At 47.0% G+C, this 19,254-nt stretch overlaps 1 protein-coding gene across 5 annotated transcripts in view; it reads left to right on the forward strand.

The window, feature by feature from the left end:
- PLXNB1 (plexin B1) overlaps positions 1 to 19,254 on the forward strand; it is a 76,190-nt gene that overhangs the window by 28,158 nt on the left and 28,778 nt on the right. For all 5 annotated transcript variants that reach the window (XM_083796099.1, XM_083796097.1, XM_083796100.1 and 2 more), the window contains exons 3-8: positions 9,796 to 10,939; positions 15,040 to 15,222; positions 15,640 to 15,768; positions 17,127 to 17,227; positions 17,915 to 18,047; positions 18,738 to 18,894. In XM_083796099.1, coding sequence (XP_083652225.1) covers positions 9,806 to 10,939; positions 15,040 to 15,222; positions 15,640 to 15,768; positions 17,127 to 17,227; positions 17,915 to 18,047; positions 18,738 to 18,894 — 1,837 coding nt within the window. In that variant the 5' untranslated portion in view covers positions 9,796 to 9,805. The remainder of the gene's footprint in view (positions 1 to 9,795; positions 10,940 to 15,039; positions 15,223 to 15,639; positions 15,769 to 17,126; positions 17,228 to 17,914; positions 18,048 to 18,737; positions 18,895 to 19,254) is intronic.

A 19,254-nucleotide genomic window follows, 5' to 3' on the forward strand; every position in this document is an offset into this window, starting at 1 on the left:
TTTGGTATTGGATTGTGGAGGAGGGAGAAAATGGCTGGATGCCCCAGCTTGGATCGTTATCTAGCAGACCTGTGTAACCTAATTATCGAGCCTAATAGTTCATAGCTGACTGCTGATAGTCTTCCAGGCTTAGGTACTAATTTATGGAAGATGAATCAATCAAAGCTTCACTTCTGATAATGTTTTAAAATGAGTTGAGTAATACAAGATAGAATGTTACCCAGCTTGGTTTGAAGGCAAACCACAAGCAGATTGTGGCAGTGATGTGGAATTCTGTTGATTTTGCTGTCTCTTCTGGGTGGGAGGGAATAAATGCTACTCATGTGGTTGCATTGCATTAAGTTTATTTGCATATTACTGACAGTATTCATGGCTGTAACCAGAACTGCTGACAGTGCTGGAGTAATGGGGGAAGGCTGTCAAACTGCTGTCAGGCTGTATGCTTCTACAGAGGGTTACTGGGGAGGGCAGAAAAATGAATTTTATGTGAAATGAAGGAAAACTCCACAGAGAAGAACTCCTTCCTGCCCTCCCAGGGTGCGTTAATTCTTCATAGAGCTGCTGTGCTGAACAAAGGAGGACTTCTGGGGTGCCAAGGAAACGCCATTCTTTAACGGGCCGGAGCACCCTGTGCTGGTCAGTGTTTGCAGAGTGAAAGGGTTTGTTCAAGGCAGGCTGCAGGGCTTAAGGACTCTGATTTGCGTCCCGACAGCTGGATGGTGGAGCTCGGGATGTGGTCCTGTGTGTCTGCTCGTGGTCTGTACCGCTGCTAGCTGAACTCCTCCTGCGGCTGGTCCCTGGTCTCTCTTCCGCCCTGCAGTCCTGTTGGGCTGATGCTGGCGTGGTGAGCACGGTTTCCCCTTGGCGTGTAGGCGCAGAACCAGCATCCTTTCACGCGAGTGAAATGAAGGCAAGGTGTCCTGTAGTGAAGAACAATAGCGAAGCCCACCTGCGTTGGACATTTGGAGCTGCGTGCCCACCCTGTGAAGGAGGGGATGGGGAAAATCACCTGTCTGTTCATAGCTCCTCCTGAGCTCTAGGACTGGAAGGGGTTGGGAGCTGCCACAACTTGTACTGGAAGCACTGGGGATGTGCTGGAGAACTGCTACACCTCATTGCAGGGGGTTGGCATTCTGGAGGTGGTGACCACTTGGCTCAACTGGAGGCACTGCAAGTCCCCCACAGGAAGCAGGTTTTAAAGACATGTGAAGTTCCTTTTCTCTCTTGCTGGGTTATTCCGAGGCCAGGCTGTCCACAGAAGGACTTGCCCCGAGAGCGTGGCCCTCGTCCCTGGGACAGGAGAGCTTGGCGAGAGGTCCCGGTGCTGTCTGGGCAGCACATGCTGCGTGCGGGAGGTCCCCCCCTCCCTGCTGGGGGCACGCTGCCAGACGCGACTGCACTGAGAGCAGGAGCTGCCCTGGCTGTTTCTGGTGGGAACAGTGGGCATCTCTGCCTTGTGGAAATCAGCACGGAGTAGGTAAGGCAGGACTCAAGCTTTCCTGGCAGCCCTGTGGAGCCGAAGCTGAGAACAGGAGGGGTTTGGGCCGAGGCTGGGGAGAGGTGCCTGTAATGACAGGGAGGGCAGCGCGGTTGGGAAGGCGTGCCGTGTTTGAGGTGGAGGCCGGTAAAACATGAATCACGCCTGTTTGAAGTAGTGATGAAATCCCTGGTGAGGGATTTCTGTAATACCTGGCCAAACAGTCTGCTGTGCTTTAGTTTCCTTTCTCTCTGGGCAGAACGGTCGGCCCTGACCTACTTTTACCAATAGCAGTTCTGTTAAACCCCGGCGCTTAGCTCTGCGTACGGCGTACACGTCCCCTGTTTTCTTCCGCCGGCTTCTGAGTGAGAAGTTTCCACCGAGCATTTAGCAAAACAGGGCAGAGCTGTTCCTGGCAGAGGCTGCTGGTGCTCCAGACCCACCTCTGCCACCGCTGCGCCCCGTGGCTTGCAGCTTCTGCTTCACCTTCGCAGCCTGCTGAGGGGGATGCTCGCCTGCTTCGCGGCCGTGCTGTGCGTTAGCTTTGTGCTGTGCTGTCAGGAGTCAGCGAGATGGTATCTACACGCTAATAAGAGAGATAATGCCTTTAGAAATAGTCGATGAGGTTAGGCTTCCGGCTTCCTAAATATGCGATTAGGAAGGGCTGAAGTTACATTCCTAATATTTAAAAGTAAATAAAATCTATAAATGTACCATTAAAATAAGAAGTTTAAATATAACTGTCCTCCTGGGGCAACTTGCAGAGCTCTGTCTAGCTCGGTCTCCTGTCTTTGACAATAGCCAGAAGCAGATGCTTAATGAGTACTGTAAGGAACAGGGCATGTGTAGCGTGATTTATTTATTTTTTTCTCTTCTCCTCCCCCCATTTGATGCTCCCAGCTTGTGACCGTCACCAGTTTAGGGCCCTCCTTGGCTAGGAGTTGTATCTGATCATCTGATCCCGACTACATCTATTCTCCATTAATTTTTATAATCTCTTTTAACTTGTTTGTGTTTCTAGTCTCCATGACATCCTACAGCAGTGAGCTCCACAATTTAATTGTGCATTTTAAATGTTATATAAAATATATTGCATCCAGTGAAAATGATCCTTGAACTGGCTTAGAAAAGTCGTCTGTACATTTATGGGTGCTCTTTTTTCTGCATTGTAACAAGTGGTCGTTAATTTCTCCACGCTTCTCGTCTTGACACTGTTTGTTGTTTCAGATCTCTTGCATTTTCCCTATCTCCCCCTGGTTGCTTCTTTGTCCATCTGAAGCCCAGCTCTGCTCTGCCTCTCCTTATATGGAAGCTGTTCTATGCTTTTGATCATCTTTGTTGTCCTTTTTGTCATTCTGTCTCCTTTTTCAGATGTGGGAAGCAGAACTGCCTGCAGCGTTCAACAACAAGATGGTGTGTTTGCTTTCCTGATCATGCCAAAGGTTGCCTTTGCCATTTTTGCTTGATACTAAATACCAAACTGACCTACCAAATTTCCAAAGTTTTCCTGAGCGTTAACACCTAATTCAGGTCCTCGTATCTTTATCTAATTAGAATATTTTTGTTGGTTTTAGTATTTATTGACCATGAAGATACTGTGTGGTTACGACTGCGTGATTTCTGTAACTTTTTGCAGTCTTCTCTGTATTTGATTGTGCAGAACAATTTTTTTCTTGGTAAACTTCGCCACTTCCAGACATATTCCTCTTTGCAGATCATCTTATGTGAATATACTGAACAGTGCAGGTTGCAGAACGAATTCTTGGCAGATCTCACTGATAACCTTCCTTTCTTGGGAAACTCTTCCACTTATGGTTTCCTGTCTCTTAACTACTTATTAAATCATGATAGGGACTGTGACCATAATTCCACAAAAGCTTAACTTTTTTTTCCGATAGCCTTATCTGACAGTTCTTTCAAAGTCAGTTTGGTTCCTATTAAACAGATTAAAAGCTGGCTCTTGGATCTCAATTAACTGGAAATGGGAAATCTGCTCTTGGAATTTCCTCGGTACTCCAAGGCTTTCTCTCTGCTCCAACATTAGCCTGTATTTTGATCAACAGATGGGTGCCTGAACTTCTGCAGGCAAGCTTGTTCCTATGGAGGTGATGGGTTTAGATTTATCTGCGTTTGTGCAGAAACGGTAGGTTTGCTCATCAGGGTGAATTAGATGGGTAACTTTAAGTGGGCTATGCTTTCCCAGAAGGACTCTATCACAAATAAATTAAACTTATTTAGGTTCTCTGTATGTGGTCTACACGTCAGAGGCTAGAGAACTGATTTTGTTTCAACTTAATTGCCCAGAAGGATGTTTCAGTCTCAGCTGGTATTTGACTGGAGGTAAATTTGGCATATGATGTGGCAGCTGGGAGAGTGAGAGGTTGTTGGGTAAGTAAGTGGAGGACTGGGGGGTCAAAGGGGGTAGCGTGTCCAGGTCAGGTGCCGTGAAAAGAGGATGCTCATCTGGGTCAGGTACTTTTTTTTAAGATGCTGACAAAAGGGCTCGCAGAGCTATGAGAGAAATTAATTCCTTCTGCCTGAAGAAGCTCAGATCACCTAGGGTATCCATCCCAAGGACTGCATGTCTGCAATCTGCGTTTGGGAAGGCCCAAAGCTGGAAGAGTTGCTGTGTGCGTGTCTGCCCTTCCACTTCTCCTTAGCCATCTATTCTTGTCTGTTGTTGGAGACGGGGTTTCTGTGTAGGTGGACTTCTGTCTGACTTAGAATAGCTGTTGTTATCTCCTTGCCCAAGGAGGATTAAGAAGAAGGATTAGTTTTCAAACTGTTCATGCAAAAAGTGACTAGAAGCTTCTTTGACTGACGATCCTGTGACGAGCAATGTCAGACGAAATGACAAGGCATTTTACTCAGGGTAAATAACCTTTGGGGAACAGCTTCCTGGGTTTAGGTGGTAGTTTCTGTAACTTAAAAACCCTAAGGAAAAAAATCTGCTTTTATTGAGATGCATTAGTTTAGTCAGGAGCTTGTGGGCTAGAAGAAAAAATGGCTTAGTGATCTTTGGCTCGATCATGCAGCAAGCTGGAGCAGATCCTAAAGGACCCTAATCTTCAGATGCCCACAAAGTGGGCAGAAAGTTATCCTTGTGTTGTGCTAAGATAATAGGAGACTAGCGACTGACTTGATTTTCCTATTTTTAAAATGTGTTTAGAATGTGCTCTTTGAGTTTACTTTTTGTTAGTGCTTGAGAAGATGGCTAAGTGAAAAGAAGCCCCTCAGTTTACAATTACATGATTAACTACGAAGAAAACTTATTTTAATTGCAGGCAGCTGGTGGCTGCTTTTTATTCCTTTTAAATGTTTGTGTAGTTTGTCTTAATTCATAAAAGAAAGCTCAGTTTTATCCTGTATTAATCATTAACTCTTCATTAACTGTTTGTACTGGAATTTTAAATTATTCTTTATAGCATGTTTTAGTATATGTAAGAGGAAAGATTGGATGTGCTGGAGGTGTTGAGGGGAAATACCTGTCCACTACCATCAGTTAATTCCAGTATGGCTAAAACTAATACTTGATACAGCCACGGGTACAGGAGCACTTTCTGCAGTTTTTCCAAAGAATCCTAGCAATGCACAAGCATCATTAAAATGTTAGGAGGATCAAAAAGTTGAGAAGGTAGCATGCAGCATGGTTTTAGTACGACGTCTTCAGCTGCCCTCCAGAAAATTTACCCGTTTTCAAACCGTCAGCAATAACTATCGCAGGTATAGAAAACCTAATTTGTTCAAGTGTTTATCTACTAATGCTGTTAATTCTGTAGTCTGAAAGTATGTTTTTTCTACCACAGGCCTGCACTGATGCCTTCCCTTGCCACTTCGGATTTTGTATTTTGCCTTTAGAATTTTTTTAAAGTTATTTTAACCTCAACTTTGGTGTTACTCACAGCTGGTCTAACAGAGCTCCCTTGTCTGTGTCAGCCCTGCTCCAACAGGATGTCTTGGACATGGGATTCTCCTTGGTGTCGATTTTATTTGGAAAACAGAGGTTTGTGTTCATCTCTGCAAGTGTTCTTAAACAGCAGAGCGGGGAGCTGGCCTGGTTGTGGTAAATAAGACTCCAAAATAGATGTATTTATTTAATGGGAATGTCGTCTTCCATGTCAGAAAACAGCAAGTCTCTGTTGAACACGTGAAACTTAGAAGGGGGATTGTAATTCAGGGCTTTTGTGCAGAAAACACAGCTCTGGTGTTCTCCCTGACGCTGGATGATTTGAGTGTGCTGGAGCCCCAGGGTCATCACGCAGCTCAAAAAATTATGCTTTTAATTTTTACGTTCTCGCTGTGAGTTGGCTCTGCAGACTGTACAGTGGAAGTTGCAGGTGCAAGCATCGGGGACCCTCTTTTTTCCAAGGATGATTGGTAGCAAGTATGGGACACAACCTAGAGGCTGTAACTTCATCTGACTCTCCCTCCATCTTTGGGGGATAGGATGTGGTATCAGGGAAACGGTTGGTGAGGACTGAAATAATTTTTGCTTTGATACACTGGTAAAACATGTCCAAGTGAGCTCTGGGTTTGTTTCTTTAATAAATGAGTAAAGCCTTTGAGAGGGATATGTGAAGTCAGAGAGGTAAAAATAGGGCTACAGAAGACGCTGTCTTACTCCAATTTCCAAGTGACAAAATAGTGCCATTGCTTCCATGTTGCTGGGTGTTGTTTTGTGGATGCGATATAAATATTCTGTGGCAGAACTGACTAATCCTCCGGCCCTTCTGTTGTGATCCAGATTAAATAAATGAAACTCAGAAGTATCATTTAGATATTAATATTTTACAGTGCATTAGAGCCAACGTTCAGAGCATTGTCTGGAGCATTTTCCTGTTTAAAGGGAATTCATCAAAAAAGATGGAATATTTAAAAAAAAAATCTTTAAGCCGTGGCAGTTGCCTTCAGAATTAATTAAAGGCTACACACTTTTAGTGCAATCTGTCTATAACAGCTGTGTCGTGCGCTAGCAGTGAGCATGGGAAGCAGAACGGTTCAGTAAATCCACGAAGAGCTCAGTAGTGTAGCCTGTCAGGAAACCATCAGCTTTAAATGTAGGTTATCCTCCCTCTTCCTGTCCTCCCAGAGATGTTGTGATGGGCTTAACTGCAGACCGAGAAATAGAGAGGCAGCAATGCCTGTGCTTGGGAAATAATTTGGAAAATTGAACCAAAAGACATCGCTGGCTTTTTCCTCTCAGTTTTCGGGAAGGATGGGAATGATTGCTACACACTCACGTTTGTTTCTAATGTATGTGTTTGTTCACCTAGCAGTAACTGTGAGTTCATTTGTTAGTGGCTCTTCAGCAAAGAACAAAGAGCGCTGTATTCAGTGTTTGCACATCGCTCACAGTGATGAGAACGGGCTTGCAGAACGTGCTATTCCACCCATTTTTGTCTTCTCAGCTGCCCTCTGTTCATCTCGAACCATCAAGACTGGATAGTAGCTTCTTACCTGGAACATTTATGGTAGGAATAAAATTATGTAATAAAATTACTTCTCAGGGGATATTGGCAAGTGCAATAATAGCTTCAGGCCTGAGCTTTGACCATAGCAGGATCTGCTTTTGATTATGGTCTGCTGGAATGTAGGGCTAGCTGCTTTTCCATCTCTTCTCCAGTACAGGTGCTCCAACACGTCAAATGCTTCCTGTGAAATGTCAGGGAGAGATTCATCTATGGATCAGAGAGCTTGGAAGAAGATCTGTGTTGCTGGAGTGGTGTCGTGCACTGGGTTCAAGCACTGGTGGCATGCATGAGCGTTTGTTCTGCCCTGCCAACTGTCAGCAATGGGAAGTGGTGGGCAGAGCAGAGCCTTGCAGCTTGCAGGCATGACCTCTAGCCAGAAAGCCAGTATTTCAGAATTCAGAAGTTTCTAAGACATGATGAATTTACTGTGTAATTGCTGGCATAGGAAGGTTGCATTAGGCAGAAAGAAGATTACAGATTCTTGTAAGTGGCATAGTGTAATGATGGCTTTGATCTGGAAACAGCTGAGAATCACAAGACTCTCTTCTCCGTGTCCGTGTGGCTCTGTCACAACACAGCCAAGCTCCTGCTGGTGGCTGGCCATCAGCCTGTTGTTTTGTTCCCGGGCATTTTAGGCTTTGAAACTGGGGAGACTCGAGACAGAGCTGCCCGGCAAGCCATGGTGACATCTGCATGATGGCTGTGCTGAGACAGCAAGGCAGTCGTGTGGTTAAGGAGCTCCTTGAATAAAATATTCTCCAATAAAAATGGAAAGAGCACATAAAAATAATTCACGTGTTGCATTTGGGGCAGCACATCCAACTGATGTAAACTGGAGGTGATATAGTTAAGTGGGAGCTCCATCCTTCGCTCTGTGTATCTACTGGCTGGGTTTGCAGATATCCCTCAGCACTTCCCAGATAAAATCAGCCGCGTGATGAGGACCTCTGTCAGGCCCTGCAGCTCTCTCACCACCCTGGGAAGAGGCGCCAGGGCTGGTTCAGGGCTGTGAGCCACGCTGGGTGAAGCAGAGGGCGTTAGCAGCGCTGAGAGCAGGGAACACAAGGTGTCCATTAGCAGGGCAAACAAAAGCCCTAGTGTGCACATAACCTGAACACCGTGCCGGTACGGTGCGCATCGCAGGCTGCGTGTGCCGGGGGAGAGCTGCCAGCCTGGTGCCAGAAATCCCGCGTGTGGGTTATGTCCTGACAGCGCTGCCTCCTCACCTACAACAACCGTGTGAAGCGGAGCTTGTCCAGAGCTTCACAAAGCCTATATTTAATAATGCGTTGTGTTTATAATACCTTCCATCCGCTGGATTTCCCAAGTGGACTAATCCTCTCAGCTGGTCTTTTGGTAGAGCAAAGATGCCTGCTTTACTCACAAAGGAGCTGGAAAGCAGGGTTGGGGTTTTTTGGGGTTTTGCAATAACAGTGAAATAAGGGGTGGATCAAGAGCCTTACAGTTACTGTTTTCACCATTGCTCTGTGTTTTCTGCGTGCCGGGTGTTGTACAGAACAAGTGAAAGGCGCGGTTGGTGTGTTTGTGACTGAAGTCAGGTAAGGGACCGAGTCCAGCAGTAAATGCTGGGGCACTCTCTTGAAATGCTGCAGATTGTTTCCTTCCACCTCTGTGCTTTTAAGCGTCTCTGAGCTAATTGCACTTTGAGCTTACTGAGAGGACCCAAGAGGGATAGTAGGAGGGGAGTGACAGTAATTTTCTTTGCTTTAACTACAAATTTAACATTGTCCCTGAGGAGGTGAGTTGCCAAAACGAGTGCAGGGATTACAGGGCAGTTGTGGAGGAGCTGGGCACCCATCAGCTCCCTGAGCCCAGCCTGGCACTGTGTTGCTGCGTGTGGCTTTGGTGCCTTGTCTGTAAGAGGGAGGGAAGGGAATGGATTCAGAGCTGCACCACCACCCCTTCTCAGTGCAAATAAGGGGCTTCAGGTGGTAGATTATGAGTGCCTGCAGCTGTTGTCCTTCTTCTGTGGGGAATTAGCAACCTAAATGTTGTAGGTACTTACTACATTTCCACCTTGCTGTGGGGTTCTCTGTGCTGTGCTATGCAGGACGGTTGTTCCCACCTGTGGCGCGGCGTGGGTGGGCCACGAAGATACTCTGAAGAGAAGCACCAGAGGTCTGACTTCCCCAGGTCTGTGTAATGCCCACACTGCCCAGGTGGCTGGGAGCTGCTGTGAGTGGCTCTCTGGAGGCCTCATCCTGGCACCAGCACAGCGATCCTGCTTGCATGCACGGTGCTCAGCACAGCGATGGCACAGGAAGGTCCCGTCCCACACACTGGTGACAGAGCCGCAGACCCAGAGGAGGCTGCTGATAGCCATAAGCGTGATGAGGAAGAGAAGAAGGATTAACTATTTTGTTTTCTCGAAATATAGGCTTCACGTTAGATCAAACACAGAACAAAGGGGTTGTTGGTTTTCTCTGAATCGGATCCCAGCTACAGCTTATTTAAACAATGGTCCTGCAGGTTGTGTTTGTCTTGGACGGCGGTTTGTTTTCCTGCGGTGCTGCTCGTTAACAATGCATACGGTGTACGGGATGGTGTAGGAATGTGGTCCTGCCCTGGAGAACTTCCAATACAGCATCATTGGGAAGAGTTGTGAAGGAGTCTGGTTAAATGTCCTGCGATTTCTGATGGCAAAAGAGTGGTGATTTCAGTTCAGTGTTTGAAACGCGTTCTGTCACAGCATAGATAGAACCTTCCTCCCTGGGTTACCTCCCCAGACTGATGAGTCTATGCTTTGTGCTGTTTGTTCGGTGGGTTTAGTACATGTCCTGGGCTTCTGGTTTCAGAGGAGTTATAACAGCTTTTCCTCTCTTGCAGAGCGTTTACCATGCCTCTGGGAACGTTCTTCCTTCCTGTTCTCTGTTTCCTGGGAGCGGCAATCCCGAGGGGACTGCAGTACGTCACGTTCTCGCGCAATGCTACGAAATTCCTCCACCTGTCCATGGACTTGGAGTCTGGCACCATTTACCTGGGGGCTACCAACTTTCTCTTCCAGCTGACATCTGACCTGCTGATGAAGAACGTGGTTCAAACCGGGCCGGTTCTGGACAGTAAAGATTGCCTCCCCCCAGTCTCGAGGCTGGAGTGCCCTCAGGCACACCACACCGACAATCACAACAAGCTGCTGCTGGTGAACGCGGTGCAGAAGGAGCTCATCGTGTGCGGCAGCGTGCACCAGGGAATCTGTGAGAAGAGGAGCCTCACGTCCATCGACCACGTCCTCTTCCGACCGGAGAGCCCTGGCGACACTCAGTACGTTGCTGCCAACGACCCCAATATCACCACCGTGGGACTCGTGGCCTACTCGAAGGATGAGGTCCCCTTGCTCTTTGTGGGACGAGGGTACACGAGCCGAGGAGTCGGAGGGGGGATTCCTCCCATCACTACCCGAAACCTCAGGGCCCACGGCGGGGATATCCAAGCAACAGACTCTCACTCCATTTTCTCCTATGAAGAAACAGCTAAACTGGCCGTGGGCCGGCTCTCCGAGTACAACCACCATTTCATTAAATCCTTCACGTATCGTTCCAGCGTCTATTTCCTCTTCTACCGCCGGGACCTCAAGTCTCAGTCGCGCGAGTACAAGACCTACATCTCGCGGATCTGCCTGGATGACTCCCATTATTACTCGTACGTGGAGCTACCCCTGCTGTGCCAGAGCCAAGCCAATACCTACAGCCTCCTGCAGGCAGCCTACGTCACCCGGCCGGGGACGGACCTGGCCCAGGGGCAGCTGGACACTGACGGAGAAGTGCTGTTTGCAGCCTTCTCTGCCTGGCAGGCTTCTTCTGGCAAACTGAGCGAGGAGTCCGCGCTCTGCATCTATGCGATGGAGGAGGTGGATCGCCTGACCAACTGGACTAGGGACGTGTGCTACATGAGGGACGGGAAATCAGAAGAAGGCACAGAAGTGGCATACATCGAATACGATGTCAGTTCCAACTGCGTCCAGCTGCCAGCGGTAAGTTGCTTTGCACCTTTGCCAGGGTAAAGAAAAGTCTGCAGTGCAGTCTTTGGGTTGCTTTGTGTTCCTGGAGTAAGTCCATTTCCCACAGACGTGTGATGAAATCTGCATGGGTTAAAACCCTCTGGGCTCACTGTTTCTTTGCTGCTGCAGCAAGGCGATGCAAGAACCGTTGCTCCCAATTCAGGTCTGTCTCGTCCCTGCTGCAGGGACACATGGGCAGGGTTGCTGGCAAAGGGAGGCAAGCTGTGCGTGGCAGTGGGGAAGGCATCTGGTGTGTGCTGAAGCTACAGTTCACGTTGCTCTTAATATCTTCATGTCCTGGTCTATGCTGCAGGGAAGGAAAGGAGAGAATGTGTGTGAGCACTTGTGAGTCAGGGAGGGGCGTTAAAGGGGTGTGCTGTTGCTTAGGGTGAGGTGCATCTTCCAACACCTTCTTACAAAGGGCATAACTAAAAGAAAGAGTCAACAGAATCCTGACTTCCTATAGACTTCATTAGTCCTGCAAAATGTTGTGCCCAAGGAGAGCTTTTTCCCGACCTGGTTCTTCTCCAGAGCAGTAAGAAAATGATTATGCTCTGCACAGACAAAACTTTTAAATTCTACGGCAAAGGCATGACGGGATGTTGAAGGATAAAAATGTGAACTGAAACTTGGCTGTGACCCTGAATCCTTGCAGTTTGTCAGCCACGCTGGCTGGTGCCGTGACACTGGGGACAGTGACACAGACATAGACCAGCAGTGTTCTCCGGGGGCAGTGCTGGGTGCAGTGTCCCGGCGTGAGGCTCTGTGCTTGTGAGTAACCTGTTTTCACCGAGGGCGTTGCTGGTCCCTAGCAGAACAGCATGTTTTCTTCTCTTTCTTCTCCAGAACAGGCTGTCCAGATACCTTCCTCTTCCCAGCCTCCCGCAAAGTGGTACCGCGGAGTTATGGAAATCTCTGGAATTGGATGTGCGGTCCAAAACCAGTTTTGAAATTATGGTTTTCCGTTTGGCAGCTAAAGCAGACTGTAGAATACTTGTGGGACAGCAGAAGGGTAAAGAGCAGACTCGGAGCAGGACAAATGTAAGGTCAGGAGGGATATGTAAGAGCTGGGAAGCGAGAGACTGCCTGGGACTCGATGTCCTGCCTTCACTGTCTCTTAGCCGTGTCCCATCTGTCCCCTGCGGGCCAGCATGAAAGGAGTTGTCACGGGTTTAGGGCAGTTTGGCGGAGTTGATGTCAAAGTGTGGTGAGCAGCTTAGAAAATCCTTCATTCAGCAGGACGTGGAGTCCCCGTGCACCATACGATCTGGTGGGGAAGTGGGTGCACGGGGTGGGAGAAGAAGCCAGTCTTTGCTGCGTGATTCCTTGGCGCGCGATCGCAGGGTCCCAGCTGCGCAGCTTGGCGCTAGCGGGCTGACTAAACTATAGCATCTTACTAACAAGTGTGGCCAATGATATGTAAATGCCCTAACAAACTTTATCCTTCCCCATTCAGTACCCGGTAGCGGTTGTCGTTAAGATTGCATCTAACAACACGCGAGGGGCTGTGCCAGCTCCAGCCCGCTCCATTCAGGGCTGAGTGGAAGCGGCTGTCAATGAACATTTTATGCAGGAGCGGTTTTAACTCAGTTTCAATAGCGGCAGCTTCTGCTTTATATGAGAATAATGCTAATTAATTTCACGTTTTTCTGCCTCCAAACCAGCCTGTGCACAAGGTGTGCCCTTTTCCCCAGTTAGCACTGCCTCCTTATTTTTAGGGCAACAGGAGAGGCTGGACACTGAGTTTTACAGTACAGTCTCTTCAACTGGAAAAATGCTCATTTCTATAAGAATTTCAGAACTGTATTTTGTAAGAATTTCAGAACCAGCTCATTTGTTCTAGTTTGCTGGCGATCTGAAAGTATATACAGTTTTCCATTAGTCTCAGGATGCAGACTACGTAGATGCTGTTAGTGCCTTGATAACTGGGCGTGCGAAACAGGTTCCTGCAAGGCTTGACAAGGCTCCCTATCTTCTCTGGGTGTAGTTTTCAAGATATGCAACTTGTCCTTTCGCACCGAGCTTTCAGTCCTCGCCATGCATCCATACAGGTTTGTCCCATCGTCACTTCTCATGAATGAGATGTAGGAAGCACACACCAAAATTCACGACAGCAGCTTCACTCGGGGCACTCCAGACGTGCTGCGTCACAGTGGGATGCTGGGCGATCCCTGTAGTGTCTTTTCTGCTGCACTGCCAAGATGTTATTCGCTGACAACAATTCAGGGAGCTTCTATGTAAATTTATATAAGCACTTTATACAATTATCATGGTCTTAATCCCGTGGCATGGAACAAGTTTCAGCTCTTGACTGTGATTAACTGTGCTGCAGACGGCCCTGGTGAGGCCGCGGGCAGGCTGTGCCAGCACTGGGGAAGCTCGCACAAGTCACGTTGTTATATAGCAGATAACTGCGATGTGTGAAGTGACTTGCCCTTGGCATCACGCATGGGCAGCAGCAGTGCTGAGCACAAACGGGCTGCAACTATTTCTGCCTTGTATCCATTTTTTTAAGCACACTTTGTAAAAATCAGCCTCAAGTAGTAGGGTTGTTAGGCTCCAACATTTGTCTAAATTGATACAAAGCTTTCAAAAGATACCTAGAGTCCCATTCAGAATAAAGGCTTGATGCTTTTGAGTGTGGAAATTTGGCTATGGCTCTCTTCCTATTAAAGCTTACAGGGACTGGACAACTGGAGAAATAAAATCTTGAAAGTAGCAGGAGGTGATTGGAAGAAGCTTAAGAATCGAGCAACAGAGATGATGAGAAAAATATGTCACTAAAAACAAATGGTAGCTTAGAGGAGGGGAAAAGCTAACGATTATTAAAAAGTCACAACCTACTCTGAGGCTTTAAGTCAGAGCCTCACACCTAGTACGCAGAAAATTGGTTGAATTAGTGTTTGAAAGGGAGGCAATAAAACATCAGAACCCAACTGGTGCTGGTCTAACTTACATGGTTTCCTGGGTGGCACTGCTGCGTCACACCTCTGCTTACCTGTTACGATAGTAATGCGCTTGGGAATGAACACAAGTCAGCAGGCTACATATCTTACTGTGGAATTTCCATAGACTTCGTCAAAAGCTCCTGGTCATTTTTATTTCCTCCTGGAAGCAGTCAAGTTTTTAGAAATACAGAAATATTCTATTCTCCTCCAATTTTACTTTGACCCGTGGCGGGGCCAGCTCCTCTGCCTGGTGCTGAGCGGGTTTGTTATTTAGGGAAAAAAAGAGGAAGCATAATGGAATATCTTCTTTCTACACATACAAATAGTAAACAAGTTGGCACATACAACCAGTAAATAAGTTGGCAGCTCTTATTCTCTTTCCTTTAGAATTCAGTACCAGACGGTTTGGTTAGGCTGGGGGGGAGCTAACTGGAACAGAAGGCTGTCTGTTTTTGCACAGTGCTGTGGAGTTAATTTTCAGTAATCTAACATAGCTCGGAAGAATTGAAGCAGTGTGCGGAGATGACTTGTTTTGTCTTTTTGTGGGTCTCTATCTAGCCGCCTGCACCCTGCAGGTTTAATGTGTAAGATCTTTGGAGCAGGCTGTGTTCCTGCCTGTATTTACGTACGTCCTGATACTTGGGGAGTCTACTTCAGACCTGAAATTTGTGGGGAATACAACAAGACGGTGCTAACTGTTGGCAGTGCTTCTGACTAGGCAGTTGGTTCCCTTTTGCACCAGAACCAGCAATTCTCATCCTGTGCATTTCTGAAAAATACAAGTCTTCCCCGAAGTTGTCACGGCAGTGTATAGCAGTAATGCTTTCTGGAGAACTTTAAAGTTGACTATTTAGTAGAGTTTTGATGCATTTCATTACCGATGTGTTCGTTATGCTGAATGGACTTAGCTGAAGTGTCTGCAGGATTCTGTAAAGGTACAAACAGCCAATGTACCTAAACTAATTATTAGAAGTTGTTTTCTACTCTTAGTCAAAGCTAAATTCACTGCTGGGGCATCTGTTTGAGGAATTTGGGTGGAAAAGGATGGTGAGAAGTGTGAAATGTGATAATGTTCCTTGGTTTTCTTTTGTACTGATTTTCCTGTTTTTTTCTCTCCCCCAAAAGGACACCCTGTATGCATACCCCTGCGGCTCTGACCACACTCCCAGCCCCATGGCCAGCCGGGTACCCTTGGAAGCAGCCCCCCTCCTGGAGAAAACAGATGCCCGACTGACAGCTGTGGCGGTGAATGTGGAAGATGGCCACACCATCGTATTTCTGGGAGACAGCAGAGGGAGACTGCACAAGGTATGATCTGGATGCAACAGGAAGCAAAGAGGGTAAAACAGATCAGGGATGCTCAGGCGGAGGGGGCAGGAAAGGCAGCTTCACTTGTCCACCAATTCCTTGCCTACTAAAGTTCATTACTATCAGATGGTCTCTTCTCACGCCGTATGCACTGACCATTGAGAATGTAAATGCCCCAAAACAGTTGTCATACTGCCTTTGGTTACGTCTGCACTGAGCCAGCATCAGGGCTGGCGCATCTGATGCGGCTGCCGCAGGTCTTGCTGGGCACGTGCTTCGTGCTGCTGAAGTCACTGCACTGAGATTTTGGTAGGAGGTTGAAATCCTTGCACAGAATCCTGGTTCCAACTGACATTAGACATGTCTCCCACTCCTATTCTGATCCTTCGCCTGCATACCACTGTGACTCTCTTGCAGGTGTACTTAGGAGCAATGGGAGATGCACATATATACGCTTCTTTACCTATCCAATTAAACAGCGTGGTGAGTGGAGACCTGCTGTTCGACCAGCTGCAGGAGAACCTCTTCGTCATGACCCAGTCAATGGTAAGAGCAATTAAATCCCTTCCACGGAGGCCTTGAAAGAATTTGAGGTCCAGACAAACTGCTGAAAAGAGTGATGAAGGAGGCAGAGGAATGGTGTGTATAGCTAGATGTGTGCTGGGTAGCAGCTGCCTGCCAGCCTGGCTTATAGGGCTGGGGCCTGGCCTTCTGCAAAAGCCTGTAGGAAGGGTGGAGGAAGTCTTGTTACCTTAAAGCACGGCCCGTTTGCACATGTGTTTCCATAAATTGGTCAGGCTGACTTGTATCAGTTGTATCGGCAGCGATGGCGTGATAAGTCTTGCAGATTAGCTCAAGCTGTGTAAGGAACCACGCAAGGCACCTTTCCATCTTCTGTCTTCTGTAGTTCTCTTTGTGCCCGGTGGCAGCAGGAGGAGAAGAGGCATTGTGATTTCTCAGGCTGCTGGTACACACTGGTGTCTGCTGAGTAGAAAATCCAGCTATGGATACGTTATTTGAGAGGATTTGTACAACACTCAGATCAGCTTCTTGAGCAAGAAAGAAAAGGATCCTCCTAGCAAAAGGAAAGCAACCCTTGAGTTACTCTGTCTGAAGGAAAGAACAAATTAAAAACGAGAGTGTGCTGGAAAACCACTGCTTCCCTTTACCCACCCCCGCCATGTGCATTTTGAGATACTCAAATTTTGCAACACTTCAAAGGAGGAGTTGAAATCTGTGGGTGGAAGAAGATTAGGGAAATCTGAAGTATATCCTTAAAAGTAATTATTCTGTCAGTTACAAAAAAATGCAAATTACTCGATATACTTAGCAAAAGCAATAGGTCAAGGATTAAGAGAGATTTTAAAGTAACTGAGAGCATGCTAGCTGAAGTGTAGTACCTGATTAAAGAGAAAGCAAGAGGCTGAAATCAGCAAGAATAGTAGTTAAAGCAGAAGTGTGCTGCAAGTCTAGCTTACCCCAGGCAGCACAAGGTTTCGTTCCACATCAGTCAGGCATCTTGTCCGCTTCCAGTCAGAATGATAGATCTGCCAGGTAGGGCTGGGCAATAGGGCAGGTGCTATTGCTATCAGAGGCCTTTATATAGATGACTACATAAAGTCATCGATTGCAAGAATTGTCATGGGTAATGCTACAGCAATGCACTGTGTGTTTCATTGTCTCAGTAGAGATTGATGTTCAAGTGTACTTCGTCAACGTATAAAACAGGAATCCAGATGGGCTCTGGAAATGTCTTCCTTTTTTATTTAGTTTTATGCAGTGTTGGGAATTAGCATGAGTTTCAGTGAGTATGTCAACAATGGGACTTGCTAACTAGGCAGAAGAAGCCATAGACCTGGGGCCTGCTTTTTGTGTGCTGTGTTTTCATAGATTTCTTTCTCCAGGTGGTAAAGGTTCCCATACTGGAGTGTTCTCTCTACTTGGACTGCGAATCCTGTCTGGCAGTGAAAGATCCTTACTGTGGCTGGTGTGTCCTTCAGGGACGGTAAGATAGATCCCTGCTCACCTGCAAGGTTTTTGGAGGACCAGTGTTTAGGAATTATCTCCACTTACTCTCTTCCTTATGTCTGTGTCTCCATATATCTCTGGGTGCCTGGATTTATTTTATTTTTATCCCCTTCATGGGTTATGTTTGGCCCACAAATTCACTCTGCCTCCCTAAAACACCACTACCAGTCACAGTTGCACGTGGGTGTTTGTCAGTTGCTTTTTGGTCTTGGGTCACAGCTCACGATGCTCCTGTCTAGTGGATTTCAGCCTGGTTTTAGTCTGACTGCAGCTCAGACTGCCTTATTTCACTTAGCTCTTCTTCTGGTGTGACTTTTGTGTTCCATACTTTTTCACTTCTTGCTCCCCTACTGATGTTGCTTAACGAGATGTGGTTTATTCCAGCACGTCTGTCTGCTTGCTGGCTCTGTCTCCCTGCAGAACGCCTCAGGAACTGGTTTATGGCCCTTGAAGCCCAACAAGTGCCTACCCATCTGTACGCACTGGCAACAGTTCCACCTTCATTATGGAAGGTGGTGGGAGGCTGCAACTTCCGTGGCTTGTGTAGCAGCTTTCCTGAGACTCTAGCAAGGCTTCAGAGAGCCAGTGTCAGCTTGGCAGTTGAACATATGTCCTGCTAGGGCTGTGCAGATCTCTCACAGGGCTTCTTGCTATTTCTCCGCAGGTGCAGCCGTCGCTCTGAGTGCTTGCGATCCAGGCTGAGTGAGCAGTGGCTCTGGAGCTTTAACTCTACACAGCAGTGTCTCTCTGTCCAGTCACTAACTCCAGCCAATATCAGCAGAGAGGAAAAGAGAAATGTGAGCAATGATGATTCTCTGTGACATTTGAGCATGTAGAAAGTCCCCTGCAAACTTTGAGAGGCCACGAGTCTTCCCGTTGCTTTCAGTAGGGATTACTGAGTCGCTGTGCCTCGCACATCTGCCTCGCATAAGGAACTGAAGTTGGCTGTCCCAGGAAATATATATATTTTTTCCTATAAATCTAAATGTTCTTATCTGCTAATAGAAAGTTACTAGGTATTCTGGAGTATTTAATGGCTGCTTGGGTGAGGTCCTTCCTTGGCTTGATATCTATAAGGCGCCCCTGTCTGTGGGTTCAGAGTGTTTCTGACGCTTTCTGTCAGGAAGATCTACAAGGAGCTACCCAAAGTTATGGCTTCAGTCTGGCATCAGCTGGCAGAAAAGCTAAGGTACTGCAGTAGTTGAAGGCTGTCATTGTGTCAGGAGGTGGCAAGAATCTGTCTTCTGCTAGAGACTTGAGCAAAGGAGGGAAATTGCTAATTGCTTGGTGGATGCCAAGCTGAGTTTGGGAATGGCAGGAGATGAACAGAGCAGAAAGCCCTAGAAGGTATTGTAGGAAAATGGGTGTGTGTATAGATAACTGCTTTATAGGGCTCTTGCTTTGAAAAAGTAGAGCCAGGAAATTTGATGAAATAGAAGAATGTGTTTAGAGAGCAAGATATTTACTGGATGTTATTGAATTGGCAGATATTCCTGGCTATCTCAGACTTACCTTCTCTACATGAGGAAGAATTCTACTCGTGTTACTTTGAAGATTACGAAAGCCCAGCAGTTCTGACAGAGTCAGGAATCATGTGTCCTTCGCCAGATCCCAGCCAAGCACCAACCTTGCCAGCAGGAGCAGGTCAGTGAAATGCTTTAAATGGAGCGTGTTAACTCAGATAACATTGTCAAGAGAAAGTACGTTTTGGGTCCGTCAGAGTGCCAGGATTAACAGCCATGAATGTACATGGTCTGTCAGCAGGTGTTCATTTCATTCTGTCATAATATCTGTTTGCTTGCTACTTGTGTGTCACACACATCCTGTGCTATTCTGGGCTGTTGCCAGATTCCGATGCCAAATTCTGGTAGTTGGAAGGGAGATCCTTCTTGAAGGGTTGTATGCAAATCTGAATATGATCTAAAATGTACTCTAGAGTGGTGGCTGGCTTGGCAGCTTTTATCATAAATCTGGAGAGAGGACTCTTAAACACTGCCTTTTTCT

The sequence above is a fragment of the Anser anser genome (assembly GCF_964211835.1).
Source record: "Anser anser genome assembly, chromosome: 12".
NCBI lineage: Eukaryota > Metazoa > Chordata > Aves > Anseriformes > Anatidae > Anser > Anser anser.